Source organism: Chiloscyllium plagiosum, chromosome 17, assembly GCF_004010195.1.
Source record: "Chiloscyllium plagiosum isolate BGI_BamShark_2017 chromosome 17, ASM401019v2, whole genome shotgun sequence".
Classification (NCBI taxonomy): domain Eukaryota; kingdom Metazoa; phylum Chordata; class Chondrichthyes; order Orectolobiformes; family Hemiscylliidae; genus Chiloscyllium; species Chiloscyllium plagiosum.
Genome location: NC_057726.1, coordinates 37,305,253 through 37,322,597, shown reverse-complemented (window position 1 = coordinate 37,322,597; position 17,345 = coordinate 37,305,253). Strand labels below are relative to the sequence as shown.

The 17,345-nt window shown below is 41.8% G+C and overlaps 1 protein-coding gene and 1 long non-coding RNA gene across 3 annotated transcripts in view; both read left to right on the top strand.

The window, feature by feature from the left end:
- Positions 1-573: 573 nt before the first annotated feature.
- On the top strand, positions 574-2,456 carry LOC122558383. The gene is made up of 3 exons (XR_006314117.1): positions 574-638; positions 939-1,055; positions 1,946-2,456. It is a non-coding gene; the product is annotated as an uncharacterized LOC122558383 (long non-coding RNA).
- Positions 2,457-11,509: 9,053 nt separating this feature from the next.
- Positions 11,510-17,345, top strand: part of pop4 (POP4 homolog, ribonuclease P/MRP subunit) — a 25,844-nt gene continuing 20,008 nt past the window's right edge. The window contains exon 1 of one of the 2 annotated variants that reach the window (XM_043706886.1): positions 11,510-11,562. In XM_043706886.1, coding sequence (XP_043562821.1) covers positions 11,556-11,562 — 7 coding nt within the window. In that variant the 5' untranslated portion in view covers positions 11,510-11,555. The remainder of the gene's footprint in view (positions 11,563-17,345) is intronic. The other variant, XM_043706885.1, reaches the window with a different exon arrangement.

The following is a 17,345-nucleotide window of genomic DNA, read 5'->3' as shown; positions in this document are numbered from 1 at the left end:
CTTCAAGAAAACAGCTTGGAATAATGTAATTCATAACATTTAAAACATCAGTCAATATAAAGTAAGAATGATTACATGAACATGAAAATACAGAGCCTATTAATTATCATTTTAAAGAGAACATTTTTGCTAAATGCAGACTTGCTTATCTGTGGTTTCTGGAATTCAGAAATATAAATGTAACTTTCAAACTCTTCTAACCAATGCCACTAGAATTATAGAGGCTGCCAATCTGCATCTAGCTATTAATAAAGGTGCGAATGAGGCTGTCAGTCCAGTCAGTCCAAAATCATTTGACTTGTTTCAATAAGAAGAAAATTAATAGTACTCACAAGTTGCTATTATAATCAATGTACTTTCCACACTGTATTAAAGTTACTGTATTCAATTTCATTGGAGAAATTTAGCAAGCTGACCATTACATTTTTTTCTATTTCTTGGCAAAAGAAGATATTTGAGGAATAGTTAGCTGTGATATTAAATGCCATTTTTCTCCTGTGATGCCAGATGGTGTGCTAATGAATGACTTTAAAATCCCATAAGCTGCTTTTGTTTTCCTCTCAACATGTAACTGCTGCAAAAGCCCCAAACAACATTGGTGCTGAGAAGAAAGGAGACCACCCCTGTTCCATGTCAAAGTAATGTCTTCCACAAAGCCCTTGATATTCAAATGACTTATTGGTGGTGTTCAATGTTGAATATCACACTGTTTGCAAAATGCAGTTACATGATGCCTGTATCGTTAACAACTGTGTGTTATTTTTGAAGCAAAAGGGCATTTGTGCCAGGTGTTAATGCTTCTAGGACGTCACGCCAGGTGCCATTTTGGCAAGGGCAATGGCACAGGAGCATTGAGCATTGATGGGTAGTTATGTAGAGTAGGCAGAGCTTAGCACAATATAATATTGAACTGACTCTTGCACTGCTATTTTCTGAAGGCTCCAAATGGCTCCCTCTCAGAAAGAACTTCATACAGCTGTACATGTGTTCAGCAACAGGAAGAAGAATCTGAACCCCCACCAGTGCTGTTTAAAGGTATCATCCACTACTTTCAGGTTAGTTGCTTATTGATTTCCTCTGGGCCGAATTAGCATGTTTCTTCTAGGTAATTACCTTCCTGACGTGCTTCCATCTACATCTGTTCCACCACTGCCTGCTCAGGTTGAATTTCATAGGTTTTGAATGGAGAAAGGTTGCGATGAGGGTAGGGATAATCTAAGAGGCGATGCTCAGACCAACGGCAGCTTTTAAATCAAAAAATAACTTGTAGACTTAAGGAAAAGGGAAAAGTGAATGTGAGGAAGATTGGGGAAAACACGACACCATCTTTAGTTGTTGAAGTGCTACCAGTGATCACTTCAATAGTGGTTGTTTGAAGCTATGGCAGACCTTCAGGACACAAACACAGTGTTGCTTTAAACAGAGATTCTCTCAGTTTCCAGTGCTGTAAAGGACAGGTCTGCGCCATTACAACAGAGGATGCCATTCAGTTAAATGTGCCACACCACGTGCCCCTTGGTGGAAAGGTTTACATAGGAAAACATCTTTGACCTTAGGTCATCAGACAGTGCTCCACATATACTGTCTTTGATATTATAGAAAAAGGCTGGATTCTAATGGATGATTCCCTGACAGGTGGAGAAAACTAATGAATAAACAGTATTATTTGTAAATGAATGCTCTGGTCATGCTGGAGCTCCAACTGAAGTACAAAAGATGCATCAGACCAGTAGTTCTCATTCACCAGTTTTACTGGTTCTTCTTTCTGGATGAGCAAACTTTTCAATTCTTTGGCGGAATTTTGGAATCAATTTTGGAAAGAATTCATTACTTTTTCAAAGCAAATGGATCATTAAATTGAACTTTATCTGTTTGCTATATCAATATCCAATATTGGAGAGGAGAACATTTCAGTAATATTGAATTTTCTTTGAATTTTACACAGGCTTTAAGAGCAGACAAGATTTCAGGGTGATTTGACCAGTCTCTGGATTGGAATAAGGTTCCCCAAATTATTACTGTTCCAGGAAGGATACTCCGAATTGTCGAGCTGCTGGCTGAGGAGGGACGAACTGCTCAACTCCTTTTTCACTTTACCCCTCAGTTGGTAACAAGAAGGTTAATTAACAAGGACCTCTCTTGTGGATAATTAAAAGAATCTCTGAGAATTCAACAACTCTGATGAAAACTTATGTCTGTTTATTATGATTGTTAATTGTAAGCCCTGAAAGAGTAATCACTGCATTGTGCTGATCCCTGTCCCAGTGATTTCTATGTTCTTTTCACATACAGTTAGAAGGTAAATGCATTTTGCACAAAAGTCTAAATACACGTTAGCACCTGAAAAACATTAATTATCAAGGATCTCAAAGAACTTGAGTAGATTTGCTGTCTATGCTCATGTCAGACAAGGTACTTCTGGGAAGATAGATGGAGTCAGCTTAGCAGAAAAATTGTCACAGACCCACAAATGAGGCATAGGGATTGCAATCCAAGATGAGCTGACGTTATTTGTGGTACTGCAAAGATCAGTTAAAATTCCATGCTGCCTTCTAAATTAAATCATTAAAGCATTACATTTGTAGTGATTGCAAAAAAAAAAGTCAGCTAGGTGGGCCTCAAAGAATATGACTTCTTTGAGTGGGGCTGTTAATTTGGTCCACGAAGGATTCTGGCTGACAGATAAGAACAGGAGTGTCAGACATCTTTTCAATCTGAGAGCTGGCTATGACGGAGCTGGATCAGTGTCAAGGACTCACCATGTGTAAGTAAAGGGTGACTTGGTCATGGGACACCGGCCTTTGTGACATTATTTCAGTCGCTTCAAGAGAAAGGGCACCCTCCTGAAGAAATTTGCTCACAACAGTCATCCTTGAATTGGAATAACTATTTCTGACATCATGCCGTTATTTGGGAAGCTTGGCTCATTCAATTCTGTTGTCAAAAGCTAAGCCAAGTTTATGGAAAGAATTTGTTTTTGTTTCAAAGCAAATGACAATGAGACAGATGAAAAGTAATGAGTAATTCCCCTGACGCCTTGTAGACCCTCATCTTTTTTGGTTATTAACAGCCTTACTTTCCCTGAGGTACCAGATATGAAAAGCTTTTCTTTAAGTAAGGAATATTACGACCCCCAGTCTCCTCTAATCTGAAACGTTATCACTTTTACTAAGCAATTCAAGAACCAGGGGATTCCTAATCGAGATTTTTGACTAAGTTAAGATAACTGGCGGAGAAATGTGACTTTGGTTAACTCTTCATGAGATGCTGAGAGATGATTTGTTTTTAGGATAAATAATGTATCCATGTAGAGGTACCTACAAGTTGAAGCCCAACTGGACTTCAAATAGGCACTGTAACTGGCCATTGGAAAATGTGGCAAGTGGAGTGCATGATTTGCAAGGTTTTCCAATGGAAGTGGACACCTTTGCCGGTCCAGTTAAGCTTGGAAAACTCCACTTGAGTGAAGGCAATTGCATGGCCTCATTCAGGACATATCCTGATCATAAGGACTCTAGGTCAGTCCACAGCAAAATCCCAAAGCTAGCCTCAGTCAAACGATTAAAGTTTTTTTCAGGATCCAGGCCGGCAAGCCATTGTAGCTGCTGCCGGTATGTGGACAAGTCAGCAATAGAATTCCATTAGACCTAAATTAAGTAAAATAACTCATAGGCTGCTATCCATGACCATGTATACCCCAGAAAGTCCACCTACGTTTGGTTCGGAATGGTTAAAATGCAACATCCAAATCAGAACCAAAATAAACTGCTTGTTAAATGATCATCCAGATTCTAATGGAGATTGATATCAGCATGGTCGTTTCAGTCATCAGAGAACCAGTCTTGAACAAAATTCGCTCTGGTCGCCAACTTTTAGGTTTGTGTAAGACTTTCGCTCAATTGAGAAACTAGACTGGGGAACCAAAACAGTCTAAAGGGTACAATTTCAGTTCTGGTCTCTTATGAGAAGCAGCTGGTTCAGTTACCACTGATTGTAGTAAAAGGTTGAGTCAAGCTTGATGGAGTGAAATTGGTTGAGAAAGATACACCTTGATTGGCTCAACATTTTTTGTTTAGAAAATGACTGCCTGAATGAAGTCCTAATGAAATACCCGGATGTGTTTAAGGAAGGTCTAGGAATGATTAATGGAGCCAAGGACACCTTGCATGTTGACCAGGAAGCAATTTCATGATTCTGCAAGGACAACTCAGTGCCTTTTGCTTTACGGCAGAAATAAGAAGGCTGGAAAGTGAAGGAATCATCAAGTCAGTGGAGTTTGAAAAATGGCCAGCACCAGTTGTATTGTTGGTGAAGCCCGATGGGTCGATTGGCCTTTGTAGGGATTTTAAACAAACAGTAAACAACTGTTCACTGGATAAATACCCAATCCTTACATAGAGAATTTATACACAAAGCTGGCAGGGAAGCAGTCCTTCACGAAGCTGGACATAAACAATGCTTACTTGCAATTGTGGTTAGATGAGGATTCCAAGAAGTATGCTATAATTAATACCATAAGGACTTATACCAATATATGAGACTGCCATTTAGGGTATCATCAGCCTGTACAATTTTTAGGTGACGTGCTAATAACAAGGAAGACCAATAAGGAGCATGCAGAGAACTTGGACAAAGTCCTTAGATGTTTCTCCAGGGCAGGTGTATTCCCTAGAACTGGAAAATGTGTTCTAGGCACCCCACTCATATTCTAGGTGAATATGAGTTCCCTGATTGGGGCTGATACTCTAGTCCAATCAGGGAGCTCTGGCTGACAAATAATAACAGGAGTCTAGATTAGAGTGGTGCTGGAAATGTACAGCAGGTCAAGAGCCCTTCATCAGGAATGGCGATTTTCCTGCTTCTCAGATGCTGCCTGACCTGCTGTCCTTTTCCAGCACCACTCTAATCTAGACTCTGGTTTCCAGCATCTGCCTAAATATAAACAGGAGTGTCAGAGCTTCTGCTCACCCTGAGGACTGGCTCTGAGGGGGCTGGATCAGTGTTAAGGACTCTCCAATTTGTGTCAGGGAGGGGACTGACTCTGCGCTGGCTGGGCCACATCCAGTGTGTACTGCTCCTGTTGGTTTCTGTTTGTTTTTGGAGGAAACCTGATTCCTAAACTGGCTAAATTATATAGCCAGTTCCTTTCTTATTGAGGACTGATTTTTTTTTAAACAGCCTGATTGACACAGTTAATGTGTTTCACGTGTAACTCAGTTTTCCTTAAGGAATTGTTGTTTCATTGGCTGGATACTGCCGGTGTGTTTACCCTTCTCTTTTACTTTGGTTTTCTTTCTTTTTTGTGTGTGTTTTCACTTTTTTAGGCATTTGGGCTGAGCCCCTGTGAGAAATTGCACCTTTCCAGATGAGCTGCTCCTGTGGGTAGGCCTGTCCCTTTGTCAGTGGACTAGGCCTCAGTAAAGACTGAACACCTGTGTGTGTGCTGGGAGGTGAGCATTTGCTGCCTTCAGAAATGGACTCTGCCCTCAGTTGTGGACTGTTTTTGGAAATGGATTCTGTATACTGGAGTGAACTCTATTTCTGACAATGCAATTTGTATACTGGAGTGGACCCTGTTCCTGGGAATGGACTCTACGTTTTGAAGAGAATTGTTTGTGGTAATGGATTCTGTGTACCAGAAGGGACTCTCTTTGTTAATTATTGACTCTGTCGTGTTGGTTGTTGGGTTTATCACCTGCACTGTCTGGTGTGTCCCTGGGTATGGCAGGCCTCACTGCGAGATGAGAGGCCCATACGTCATCCTGAAAGCTGTCACCCTGTGAGGGTGGGTAGGCCATCCTGTGAACTTGAAGATGAGTCGGCTTGCCCTGATGCCAGTCCCACCTAGAGCAAGAAGGTGTGTAGGCGGATCTGAGTGCTGTCGTCCTGGGAAGTGGTAACCGAGACAAGCTGTCCTTGAGGTGGCCGAAAGGTGTGTCAGAGCAGCTGAGAACCAGAAGGCGCATAGGGGCAGGCCAAGATCCAGAAGGCTTGTGGGCTGCCCTGTGCACCATCGCCCCAGGGAAGGGGTGGGCTATCCTCGAGATGGCCATAAGGTATTTTAGGGCAGTCCACAGGCTGGGTGGTGCATCGAGGTGGGCAAGAGCTGGATGGTACATAGGGGCAGGCCGGAAGGCGGGTAGGCCATCGTCAGCGCTGTCACCCCAGGCAGGTACCAGGGCTGGAAGGGATTACACCGTCCTGATCGCTGTCATGTGGGGGTGGGGGGAGGTAGGAAAACAGGACGGGCTGACCAAGAGGTAGCTGGAAGGTGTGTCAGGGCAAGAGCCAGAAGGGGCATGGGGCAGACTGAGAGCCGGAAGGGGCATAGGGGCAGGCTGCCTTAGAATGGCCAGAAGGTGAGAGGGATAGGTGGCTTGCTGGGGTGGAGTGGGGGGTGTATTCTATGCACTGTTTCTTATCTAATTGGATTGTCTTGTATGTATTTGTTACTGTTACTGTTGTGATGACTGTAAGTGGGATTTGAGGTTTGTCCTCATTTTCCTGAAAACTGGTTGAATGGTAGGGTTTGGGGCCTGGCTTTGCCATTCTTCCCCCTTGTAAAATTGCTGTTTCTTCATATACAGCTGTTAATGTTAATTGTTTATAAACTGTACTGTTTAATAAAACAAATTTTTAAAAATACACAGAGGTGTCAAAGTGTTCACCCTGAGGCTTTGAGGGAGCTGGATCAGTGTCAAGGACTCTCCATGTATAAATAAAAGATGACTTAGTGACAGGATACTGGCCTTTGTGGAGTTATTTCACTATCCACCGCTCCATGTGCTGCAGATTGGTGCACATCTCAACAGCGGGCCCAAGAGTCCTGCAGCATTTAAAGCTTGTCTGAAATACTTAAAATAACCTGTACATCTTAATAGGTATATGCAACCTGACCACACAAGCTTTTGTAGCTGTGGTAGAGTATCTGATGTGCAAGAAGGATGAATAAGACACAACAGTCCTGGGAACATGCTGCAAGGTACACTAATACAACACAGGAGGCCATGCTGCAGGAGATAGAAAGGGGAAGTGTCTGCTATCCACAGGTAACCAGGAGATCCTCCAGAAAGACAGTGGGAAGGTCGTGAGTGCAAATTGCCAGCATTGCAACACTGTGAAGCTGGGTGTAGGGTCACAAGAAACTTAATGGCCATATATGAATTGTCAAGGTGTGTGAATGCATCTTTAAATACAAATACTCTGTGACTTCACTAACATTAAACAGCAGTAGAAGATTCATAGCACTTCTACAAATTCAGCACAACTAAAACCCAATCACCCAGTAATATTTGTTGATGGTGTCTTTCAATAGCGCTTGTGAAGGATCCTTTTTCCTAATGAACATGCTTAAATATGTGTGTAATGAGGTTGAAAATGGCCATGCTAGTATCAAAGCAAAGTATTACACACTGCCTGTCTTCATAAGACCATTAGATGCAGAAGCAGAATTTGGCCATTCAGCCCATTGATTCCACTACATTATTCCATCATGACTGAAATGTTTCTCCACCCCATTCTCCTGCCTTCTTCCTGGGACCTTTGTTCCCTTACTAATCAAGAACCTATCTGTCCTAGATATGCTTAATAACTTGCCCTCCACAGTCATCTATAGTAATGAGTGTCAAAGATTCACAACCCTCGTGCTAAAGAAATTTCTCATCATCACAAATACAAAGGGTTATCCCATCTGAGATTGTGCCTTCGGGTGCCCTACTAGTGGAAACATTTTCTCCATGTCCACTCTAATCGGGCCTCTCGGTATTATGTAAGTTTCAATCAGATCCCCCCACTTCGTTCTAAATTCCCATTGAGTCCAGACCTAGAATCCTTAAGTGCCCCTCATATGTCAAGCCCTTCATCCTCAGGCTCATTCATGTAAACCTGCTCTGGAGCCCCCTCTAATGTCAGTACATCCTTCCTTAGATACAGGGCCCAAAAGTGCTCACAATATTTCAAATGCGGTGTGACCAAATCCTTATACAGCCTCAGCAGTACATCCCTGCTCTTACATTCTAGCCTCATATAATGAAAGATAACATTGCATTTGCCTTCCTAATTGCCATGTGAATCTGCATGTTAACCTTAAAAGAATCCTGAACTAGGACTCAAATCCCTTTGTGCCAGATTTCTGAAGCTTTTCCCTAATTAGAAAATAGTTTATACCACTATTCTTCCTATCAAAGTACACAACCTTATACTTTCCTACATTATATTATCTGCCAAATCTTTGCCCACTCTCCTAGCCTGTCCAAGTCCTACTGCAACCACACTTCCTCCTCAACAATACTTGTTCCCTCTACCTATCTTTCTGTCATTTGCAAACTTAGCAACAATGCCCTCAGTTCCTTTGTCCAGATCGTTAACATATAAAGTGAATAGTTGTGGTCTCAGAACTTACCCCTGCAGAACTCCACTAGTCACCAGTTGACATCCTGAAAAAAACCCTCTATCACTATTTTCTGCCTTTTACCATTCAGCCAATTTTCTATCCATGCAAGCCCCTGGCACCATGGTCTCTTACCTCATTTAGCAGCCACCTGTGCAACACCTTGTCAAAGGCCTTCTTGAATTCCAAATCATGATCTAGCTTATGCTGCATACTCCAGATGCATGCTTCTAATTCTTGTACAAATGCCCCATCAAAGTAGCATTCAGCATGTGTCACACTTGTGTTATTTGTGCACAACATTTTGATATGAAAATAGCACTGGTAGCTCCGAAACTGCAGGAATTAAAGAGCCAAGTTTTGTGATTTTTATCTTCAAGTGTTTATAATGCACCTGCAGTTTGTCCATGAAGCATCAAGAAAATGATAGAAGGTAAAGGATAGATCAGGGTGTGAAGTTAAATAAAGCAAATGTCCAAAGAGACTTTGGAAATGAAGTCCACAGATCTGTAAAATGCCATAGAGTGCGGAAAAGACTCAAAAGGTCTAATGACATTCTGGCCTTTATATCTACAGGAATGGAGTATAGGAATGCAGAAGTTATGCTGTAGCTGTACAAAACCCTGATTAAACTCCACTTGAAGGCATGTCAGCAAATCTGGGCAACACGTTAGGAAGGATATAGTGGTCTTGGATGGAGCACGAAATAGATTTACAAGTATGATACCTGGACTTCAGGGGTTGAGTTATGAGGAAAAATTATACACATTTGGCTTATATTGTCCAGAATTTAGAAGGTTAGGGGGTTATCTGAGTGAAGCTTTCAAGATATTAACCGGAAAAGACAGGGTAGATAAAGATAAATTACTTCCATTGGTTGAGGTTTGTAGAACCAGTGGGCACTGTCTCAAAATTAGGGTCAAAACATTTAGGACAGTATTTAGGAAGCACTTCAACACAGAAAGGGTGGTGGCTTGGAACTCACTTCTACAAATGGTAGCTGACACTAGATCAGTTGTTAGTTTTAAACCAGAGATAGAAATGTTTTTGTTAAGAAAAGATACTAAGAGGTATGGGCCAAAGGTAGATATATGGAGTTAAATCACAGATCGGTCATGATCTATTGAACGGTGGGCCAGACACAAGGGGCTGAATGGCTGACTCCTGTTCCCTTTGGTTCAAGGAAATGTTAAATAAAGTAATTAACTAAAGACAAAAAATTGAAAATCACCTAATACCTTGATATTCAAAACAGAAATAGGAGGAACATAGAAGATAAAATGAAACTGACGTAACTTTCACCATGGGACTAATACTGACACATTTATATAGAATTCTATCTATCTTTATTCAGAGTGCAAATAAAGTGGGCTGCACAGTGGCACAATGGTTAGCAGTGCTGCCTCACAGTGCCAGAAACTTGGGTTCAATTCCTGCTTCAGACAACTGTCTGTGTGAAGTTTGCACATTCTCCCCATGTCTGTGTGGGTTTCCTCCTACAGTCCAAAAATGTGCAGGTTAGGTGAATTGGCCATGCTAAATTGCCTGTAGTGTTAGGTGTAGGGGAATGGGTAAGGTGGGATCCTCTTCGGGGGGTCGGTGTGGATTTGTTGGGCCAAAGGGCCTGTTTCCACACTGTTAAATAATCTAATCTAAAAAAAAATGAACGTCCCTAAGATTGTGTGTAGCAGTATATTGTGTCTCATTCTTTGGAGGAGGTAATTAAACTAGTAAACCATTGTTCCTTGCATATCACTTACTCTGATTATCAAAAAGCATTGTGAAGTAAGTTAATGATCCTACCATTTATGAGAAATTGGCTCGGTTGGTTGAAAATGGCTTTTCATTAGAAAGCAGAAAATAAGACGAGTGAAACAATCAAAATCAGTGTTAAGCATTTCTTGTTGTTGTGCCAAAAAGAGAGATAAAGGAGTGATTGAGCAAGTTGACTCGTATACATGAACTGTGATAAATTCTCAAACTGCAAGTTACTCTGATTAAGCAACATCTTCAGTTCTGTGTCCAATTCTGATCACCAAATTCCAGAGAAATATTCCAGCAAAGATTTAACCTACTTAAAATCCATTCACTTATACAAAGTTAAAATCAGCTCCCAGTCTCTGATATGAAGTCAAAGACCAATGACATTGATCCCTGATACTATACAGTGACTTACATGGGTTTATAAAGAGATGACAATTTGTAAACTTTAATGAGACAACCTAAAACCTTACGAAAAGCATACCGAAAAGCTAAGTTCAAAAAGTTACTTCATGACTGTGAGAGACGATTTCGGTACAAATAGTTAAGATGTGCATGACCTCAGAGTCTAAGGGGAATAGAGCCGTGGGGGTAGGACGAAAAGCATACCGAAAAGCTAAGTTCAAAAAGTTACTTCATGACTAAACTATTAATAGGACAAAGGGATAGGTTCAAAATAACAAAAGGCAGGTTTAAAATAGACTTAGATTTAGATTTAACTTTAACTTTAGAAAGAAGCTCCAGCTGGAGATCCTCTGCTCCACACCCACTTTCTCTTTCGTTATTCTTTTCTTGAGTTTTAGTTTAAACTTCTGACTTTAGATTTCCTCGGAGGGGAATGAAGAAGGCAACTCCCCAGCCAGAGGATCACTCCCCAGCGAATCCTAGACTGGAAGTCACCACAGAGATGTGAGGCCCTTGCAGATTGGAGACAAGGCCTTGGGTTTTGAAGCCCATTGTAGCGTGCAGACTTGGTGCTGGCACAGACTAGTGCGAAAGGACTGTAAGTCAATTACTTTCTTTGTCTTTATGTTTACACTGGACCTTTACCAATTATTTTTTCAATTTTGTATCAAATACTTAAGTATATTGTACCTAAGATGGTGCCATAAGTAGTAACATTGCAAACTTTTTGCTGCACTCATTCAGTTGCACGTGACAAAGCTAATTCTTGAATTTAGTTTCTGGACTCAACACTACATTCAGCTGTATCAGATTGTATTTTTTTTTTCGAACAATAGCTGCTTGTACATTTCTGTTATTGACACTTACAGCCCTTCTGGAAACAGGTTGCCAACCCACCCACCTTCCTCCCATTACCTGCCATCCATCACTGGGGGGAATGATAAGAGCTTGCAATGACGACATTTTAATGCGTCGGGAGTGAACGTCATCACGCCGCGCCATGAACAGTAAGTCGTTAACTCGCCGCCGTGTTGGTGGGATTCTGCGGGTTGGTCGCGGAAAGCTCCGGGTCTGTAGCACTAACCGAGTTCCTATTACACCCCCCCAGCCGCTGGCTTTTAGAATAACGGCATTTCCGACCGTTAGGAAAGGCGCTGAGTCACGGAGCTCCAGAGAGTTCCTGGTCACTGGCCCCACTTGTCCCAGTGTGACATAGATATTGGTGAACGGGCTCATTAAAACTCCAGAAACAGGTCCAAGGTTCATAGAGAATAAATTTCAGTTAGCAAAGCCCTTCTCATCCTCATTGATGGACTTCATAGGCACTGCTTCATTTTACATACACACTGCTAGCAGCCAGCTTTTTCTGCCTCTGGATTGCCTCAACCTCTCTGGTAGTTCCGATAATCTCCAGATGCCTATTTCTCAATTAAAGCCGTAAGCAGTGACATAGCAAACTTTTTGCTGCACTCATTCAATTGCATGTGACAAAGCTAATTCTTTAATTTAGTCTCTGGACTCAACACTACATTCAGCTGTATCAGTTAGTAACCAGTGTTTTTATCTTTTTTCAAATAGTAGGTGTTTGTACATTTCTTCCAGAATAATTAGTATTTAAAGCCATGTTTGGTTCCAACTACTGTAACATCTATCTATGGCTCTGGAATTTTCCTAGCTATGATATGACACCTAGTCCAAAAGTGGTGAATTTTACAACCCTGATTTAAGCTTCATTCTCATTTCTGACCCATTCTCATTACTGTCTCCAACACATCTGTTTGCCCCAATCTTTATACCTTATACCCCTGCTGAATCTCTGAAATTCCTTTTACTTTGAAGACACTCTCCACAACTTCATTTAGCAAAGAGTTCATAATCTGTGTCTTCCCTGCATGCTCCTCTCCCCATTCAGCTTAACTGGCTTGCTGTAAATTGATTTTAAAACTCCATCTTTAATTCAGAGGAACAGGAGTAAGCTATTCAGCCCCTCGAGCCTGTTCTGCCACTTACTGAGATCATGGCTGATCTGTGGCCCAAACCCAGCAATTGCTGGAGAAACTCAGCATTTTTGGCAGCATCTGTGGAACGAAAGTATTAATTCTGCTTTCTCTCCATATACCTATCTTTGTCAAAACTCCCTTAAAACCTTTGCTGTACAAGAATTTATACACCTCATTTAAAATTAATGAACTAACATCAACTGATATTCGTGGAAGAGAGTTTGAAACTGCTACCACACTTTTGTATGTAGAAGTCCTTCCTAATATCTTACCTGAGTGGTCTAGCCCTAATTGTCAAATTATGCCCCCAGTTCTAGAAACAGCAACTATTGGAAACAATTTATCTTTATTCTGTCTTTTCCTGTTAATTTTCTTGAAGACCTTGATTAGATCACCCCTTAACCTTAAAGGAAATAAAGAATTGTCAATGCTTGAAATTGAAGCAAAAAAAAACAGAAATTGATGGAGAAACTCAACACATCTAATAGCATCTGTGGCAGGAGAATCAAAGTTAACATTTTGAGTCCAGTGATACTTGCCCCCCCCCCCAATTAATCTTAAATTCTAGAGAAATTTGGCCTAATTTGAATAATCTCAACTCCTGAAGTCCAGGTATCATTCAAACCTAAATTGTATTTGCTCCAAGGTCAATATATCCTTCATAAGGTGTTCCTATGATTTGGTTCTGCTACACCTCTGTGATCTGTCAGCTGGATATGTGTTTAATGTTTTCTCCAGTGTTTATGGTTTATTCTGTATTCCTCTGTTCCTTTTCCTCAGTGATTTTGCTACTGTTTTACATAGTGATTGCACTGTAATTTGAAACAATGTATCGTGTTTGGATGTCACCAACTTCTGGTTCTGTCAAAGTAGCTAACGGTTCCTATTGTCGAAGACTGTGGTACAGGAGAAGCACATCCGGTCTAGTAGTATCAGAGGAGCAGGACAATCGATGTTTCAAGCGTAAGCCTTTCATCAGGAATCGTCTCCTGCTCCCTGACTGGCTTTGCTTTTCTAGCACCACACTCTTCGACTCTGATCTCCAACATCTGCAGTCTTCATTTTCAATAGTTCCCATTTGCAGAATTACAAAATAGGAATAATAATGTAATAATGCTCATGATAAATGGAAAATTCCTTGCTAATAATTCCAAATTAGCCAAATTTCTGTAAATTTCTCATTTCTGAAAACAAAAATGATTCATGAGATGTGTGGTTTGCTGGGTGGAACAGCATTTCTTCCCTGTTCCAATTTGCCTTGAGAAGTTGGCATGATTTATCTTAATGTACTACTGCAGTCTGTTTGGTGTCGGTATACCCACCACTCTGCTGATGTCAAGATTTTGATCTAGTGACACCAAAGGAGTGGCGATATATGTGCAAATCATAACAAGTGATTGGTTAGCAAGCTGCCTACCAAATCAGCACAGTTATACCACAAGCACAAAATCATGCAACAGTGCGCAAGCCATGATTTTACACCAAGATCGTGCTGTGAAAGAACACGCAAAGCGTTTGGATATGGTTAAAGCTGTTGGAAAGTTAGGTGTTGTTGATTGGAGCGAAGGTGAAGTTGCTGTAGCAACTGGAAAATCATGGCACGAAATAGAATTTAGACAACCCAAAGAAGTGGGAGATTTCGCCATCAAATTTGGCCATCATTCTGAAACACAAGGTAAATACCTTGGGACAATACGCCACACAGGCATTCTCTCCAGCAAGGAAGAAAGTGAGAACGGTTCCTTATCCAACAAGTTTTGCTAACATGATTCAAGTAAGCTTGAGCAGAGAATGTTCCCATCTCTAGCTTGATCCCAAAGGAAAGTGGAGTCACCCTGATAAAGCAAGGCACATGAAGTTCACCTGCTGTAATGGATGGCTGAACCGATTCAAGGTGAAGAACAGCATTTGTCCTCTAGACGGTGAGCAGTAAGAGTGTGGCATTTATGGCAGAAAGGATATGGTCTTGTCCATGTCTTGAACAGATATGTACCAAGAGACATTTTTAACATGGATGAAAGTGGACTGTTTTTCCAAATTTCTTCAGCTCACGTTTTGATGTTATAAAGGTGAAGCATATAATGGTGGAAAGTGGAATCAGGAAAGTTACTACAGGTGCACAATCCTTTATCCGCAATGCTCAGGACTAGCTGGTTTTCGGAATTCACAATTTTTCGAATTTCAGAATAAGTGGCAGTTTGGTGAAAGTTTTAAAAATCTTTCCAAAGAAGACTTACTGTGAGTTAAATGGGCTCTGAAACAAAAGTGAGGCCTGCCAGTGCTGGGCCACACCCCCACACATTATCTGAGTGACACGCATCGATTGGGTGTGGACTTGGGTTAACTGTTTGCATGCCAAACAACCTTGTTAATGAGAAAAAACTTCACAAAATAACCTTCAGACTTCTGAGCTTTTTGGATTTCGATAAAGGTTTGTCTACCTGTACTGTAGTCAGTATCAATATGAATGGCACTGAAAAGCTGCAGCTTCTTGTGACAGGGAATCCATGATGCTTAGGGATAAAAGAATTGTCACATGGAAAAATTTGGTTTAATTCAGAAGAATCACCTGGACTTAATAAGGGAAAAGTTGCCGAAGAGATAAAAGCCGAAGGTTGATGAGGACAAGAATGTTGATGGGGTGTACATAGACTTCCAAAAGATGTTCAAAATACACTGCACTGTGCCAACTCAGTCCTGCCAGACTTGAGGAAAATTCTCAGTCATGGAGCAAAAGGGACAGTGGCATTGTAGATGTAAATGTGTTTGACTGAAAGGCAAAGAGAGTAATGATTAGTAGCTGCTTTTTGTTTTGGCTGGAGGCAAGTTTGTAGAAGGGAATTCTCCAAGGGTAGGAATTGGGACCAGTGCTTTTCCTGATGTATTTTGATTTGATTTATTATTGTCATATATATCGGGATAGAGAGAAAGTATTTATATGCTATACAGGCAAATTATACCTTGCATAAGTACATCAGGGTAATAGAATAAAATACAGAATGTCGTGTTACACCCACAGAGAAAATGCAGGTAACATAAGAGGTCCATTCAAAAATTTCAACAGCAGGGAAGAAGCTGTTCTTGAATTTGTTGGTACGTGTTTTAAAACTTTTGTATCTTCTGCCCAATGGAAGAGGTGGGGGGGGGTCTTGGATTATGTTAGCTGCTTTACCAAGGTCACGGGAAGTATAAACAGAGTAAATAAATGGAAGGTTGATTTGTCTAATGGATTGGGCTATGTTCACAGTTCTCTGTAATTTCTTGTAATCTTGGGCAGAACAGTTGCCATATCAAGCTGTGATGTATCCAGATAGTCTGGTCAGCGCAACATGGTGGGCCGAAAGGCCTGTGCTATAATGTTCTATGTTCTAGGATGCTTTCTGTGATGCATCTATAAAAATTGATTAGAATCATTGTGGACATGTCAAATTTCGTTAGCCTTCTGAGGAAGTAGAGGCATTGATGTGCTTTCTTGACCACAGTGTGAACAGGGATGGACCAGTACAGGTTGTTGGTGCTATTTACTCCCAGGAACTAGAAGCTCTCAACCATCTCCACCTCAGCAGCATTGATATAGACGGGATGTCCGCCACTTTTTCCTGAAGTTGATTACCTTTGCTTTGTTGACGTGGAGGGAGAGGTTGTTGTCTTTACATCATGCCACTGAGCTTTCTATCTCTTTTCTGTAATCTGCCTCATCGTTGTTTAAGATCTGACCCATCACATTGGTGTCATCAGCAAATGTGTAAATGGAGTTACAGCAGAATTGGCCACACATTCATGAGTGTGTAAGGAGCTGAGAGTGCAGCCTTGCAGGGCACTGGTGTTGAGGATTATTGTGGGCAAGATGTCGCCTATCCTTACTGTTTTAAGCCTGAGGTTCAGGAAGTCTAGAGTCCGGCTGCAGAGGGGAGAGCAGAGTCCTAGGTTTTGGAGTTTGGATATGTAAATGATCTAGAACTTGGTATGGAGGGGATAGTTTCAAAACTCCTAAGTGCCAGCCCTGCTGAGTTTTCACCATCCGCCCCACCTCTCTTCTGTTTTCCTCGCCGCTTCTACCCCCCCAACCTCCCCAAGACCCCTCCCTCACTGAGGATGAACGATCAGTCCTCAGTAAAGGCCTGACTTTCATTCCCCTCCGTTCACGCATCAACAAATTCAATACACATTGTGGCATCGAACACTTCTTCCTCTGCCTCCAGCTCACTTTTTCAATCAAGACTCCCGCCCACCCTCCAAGGACCCCTTCACCCGCCTTCAACACACCCCATCCACTTGGACACCCCGTGCCAGTCTGTTACTCTTGACCTCTTTATTTCCAACTGCCATCGAGACGTTCACCGCCTCAACCTGTTCACCAACCTCCCTCACTCCAACCTCTCACCCTCTCAATGTGCAGCCCTCCACTCCCTTTGCTCCAACCTCAACCTCCTCATCAAACCAGCAGACAATGGGGGTGCAGTCGTAGTTTGGCACGTTGACCTCTACACTCCTGAAGCCAGGTGTGAACTTGAAGACACCTCCTCCTACCACCCCCTCGATGATGACCCCCCCCCCCCCATCTCCAAACCATCATCTCCCAGACCATACACAACCTCATTTGGGATAAAAGGTTCTTTTTCGGAATGGCAGCTGGTGACAAGCGGTATCCCACAGGGCTCAGTGTTGGGGCCACAGCTGTTCACGTTATATATTAATGACCTGGATGAAGGGACTGGGGGCATTCTAGTGAAGTTTGCTGATGATACGAAGTTAGGTGGACAGGCAGGTAGTACTGAGGAAGTGGGGAG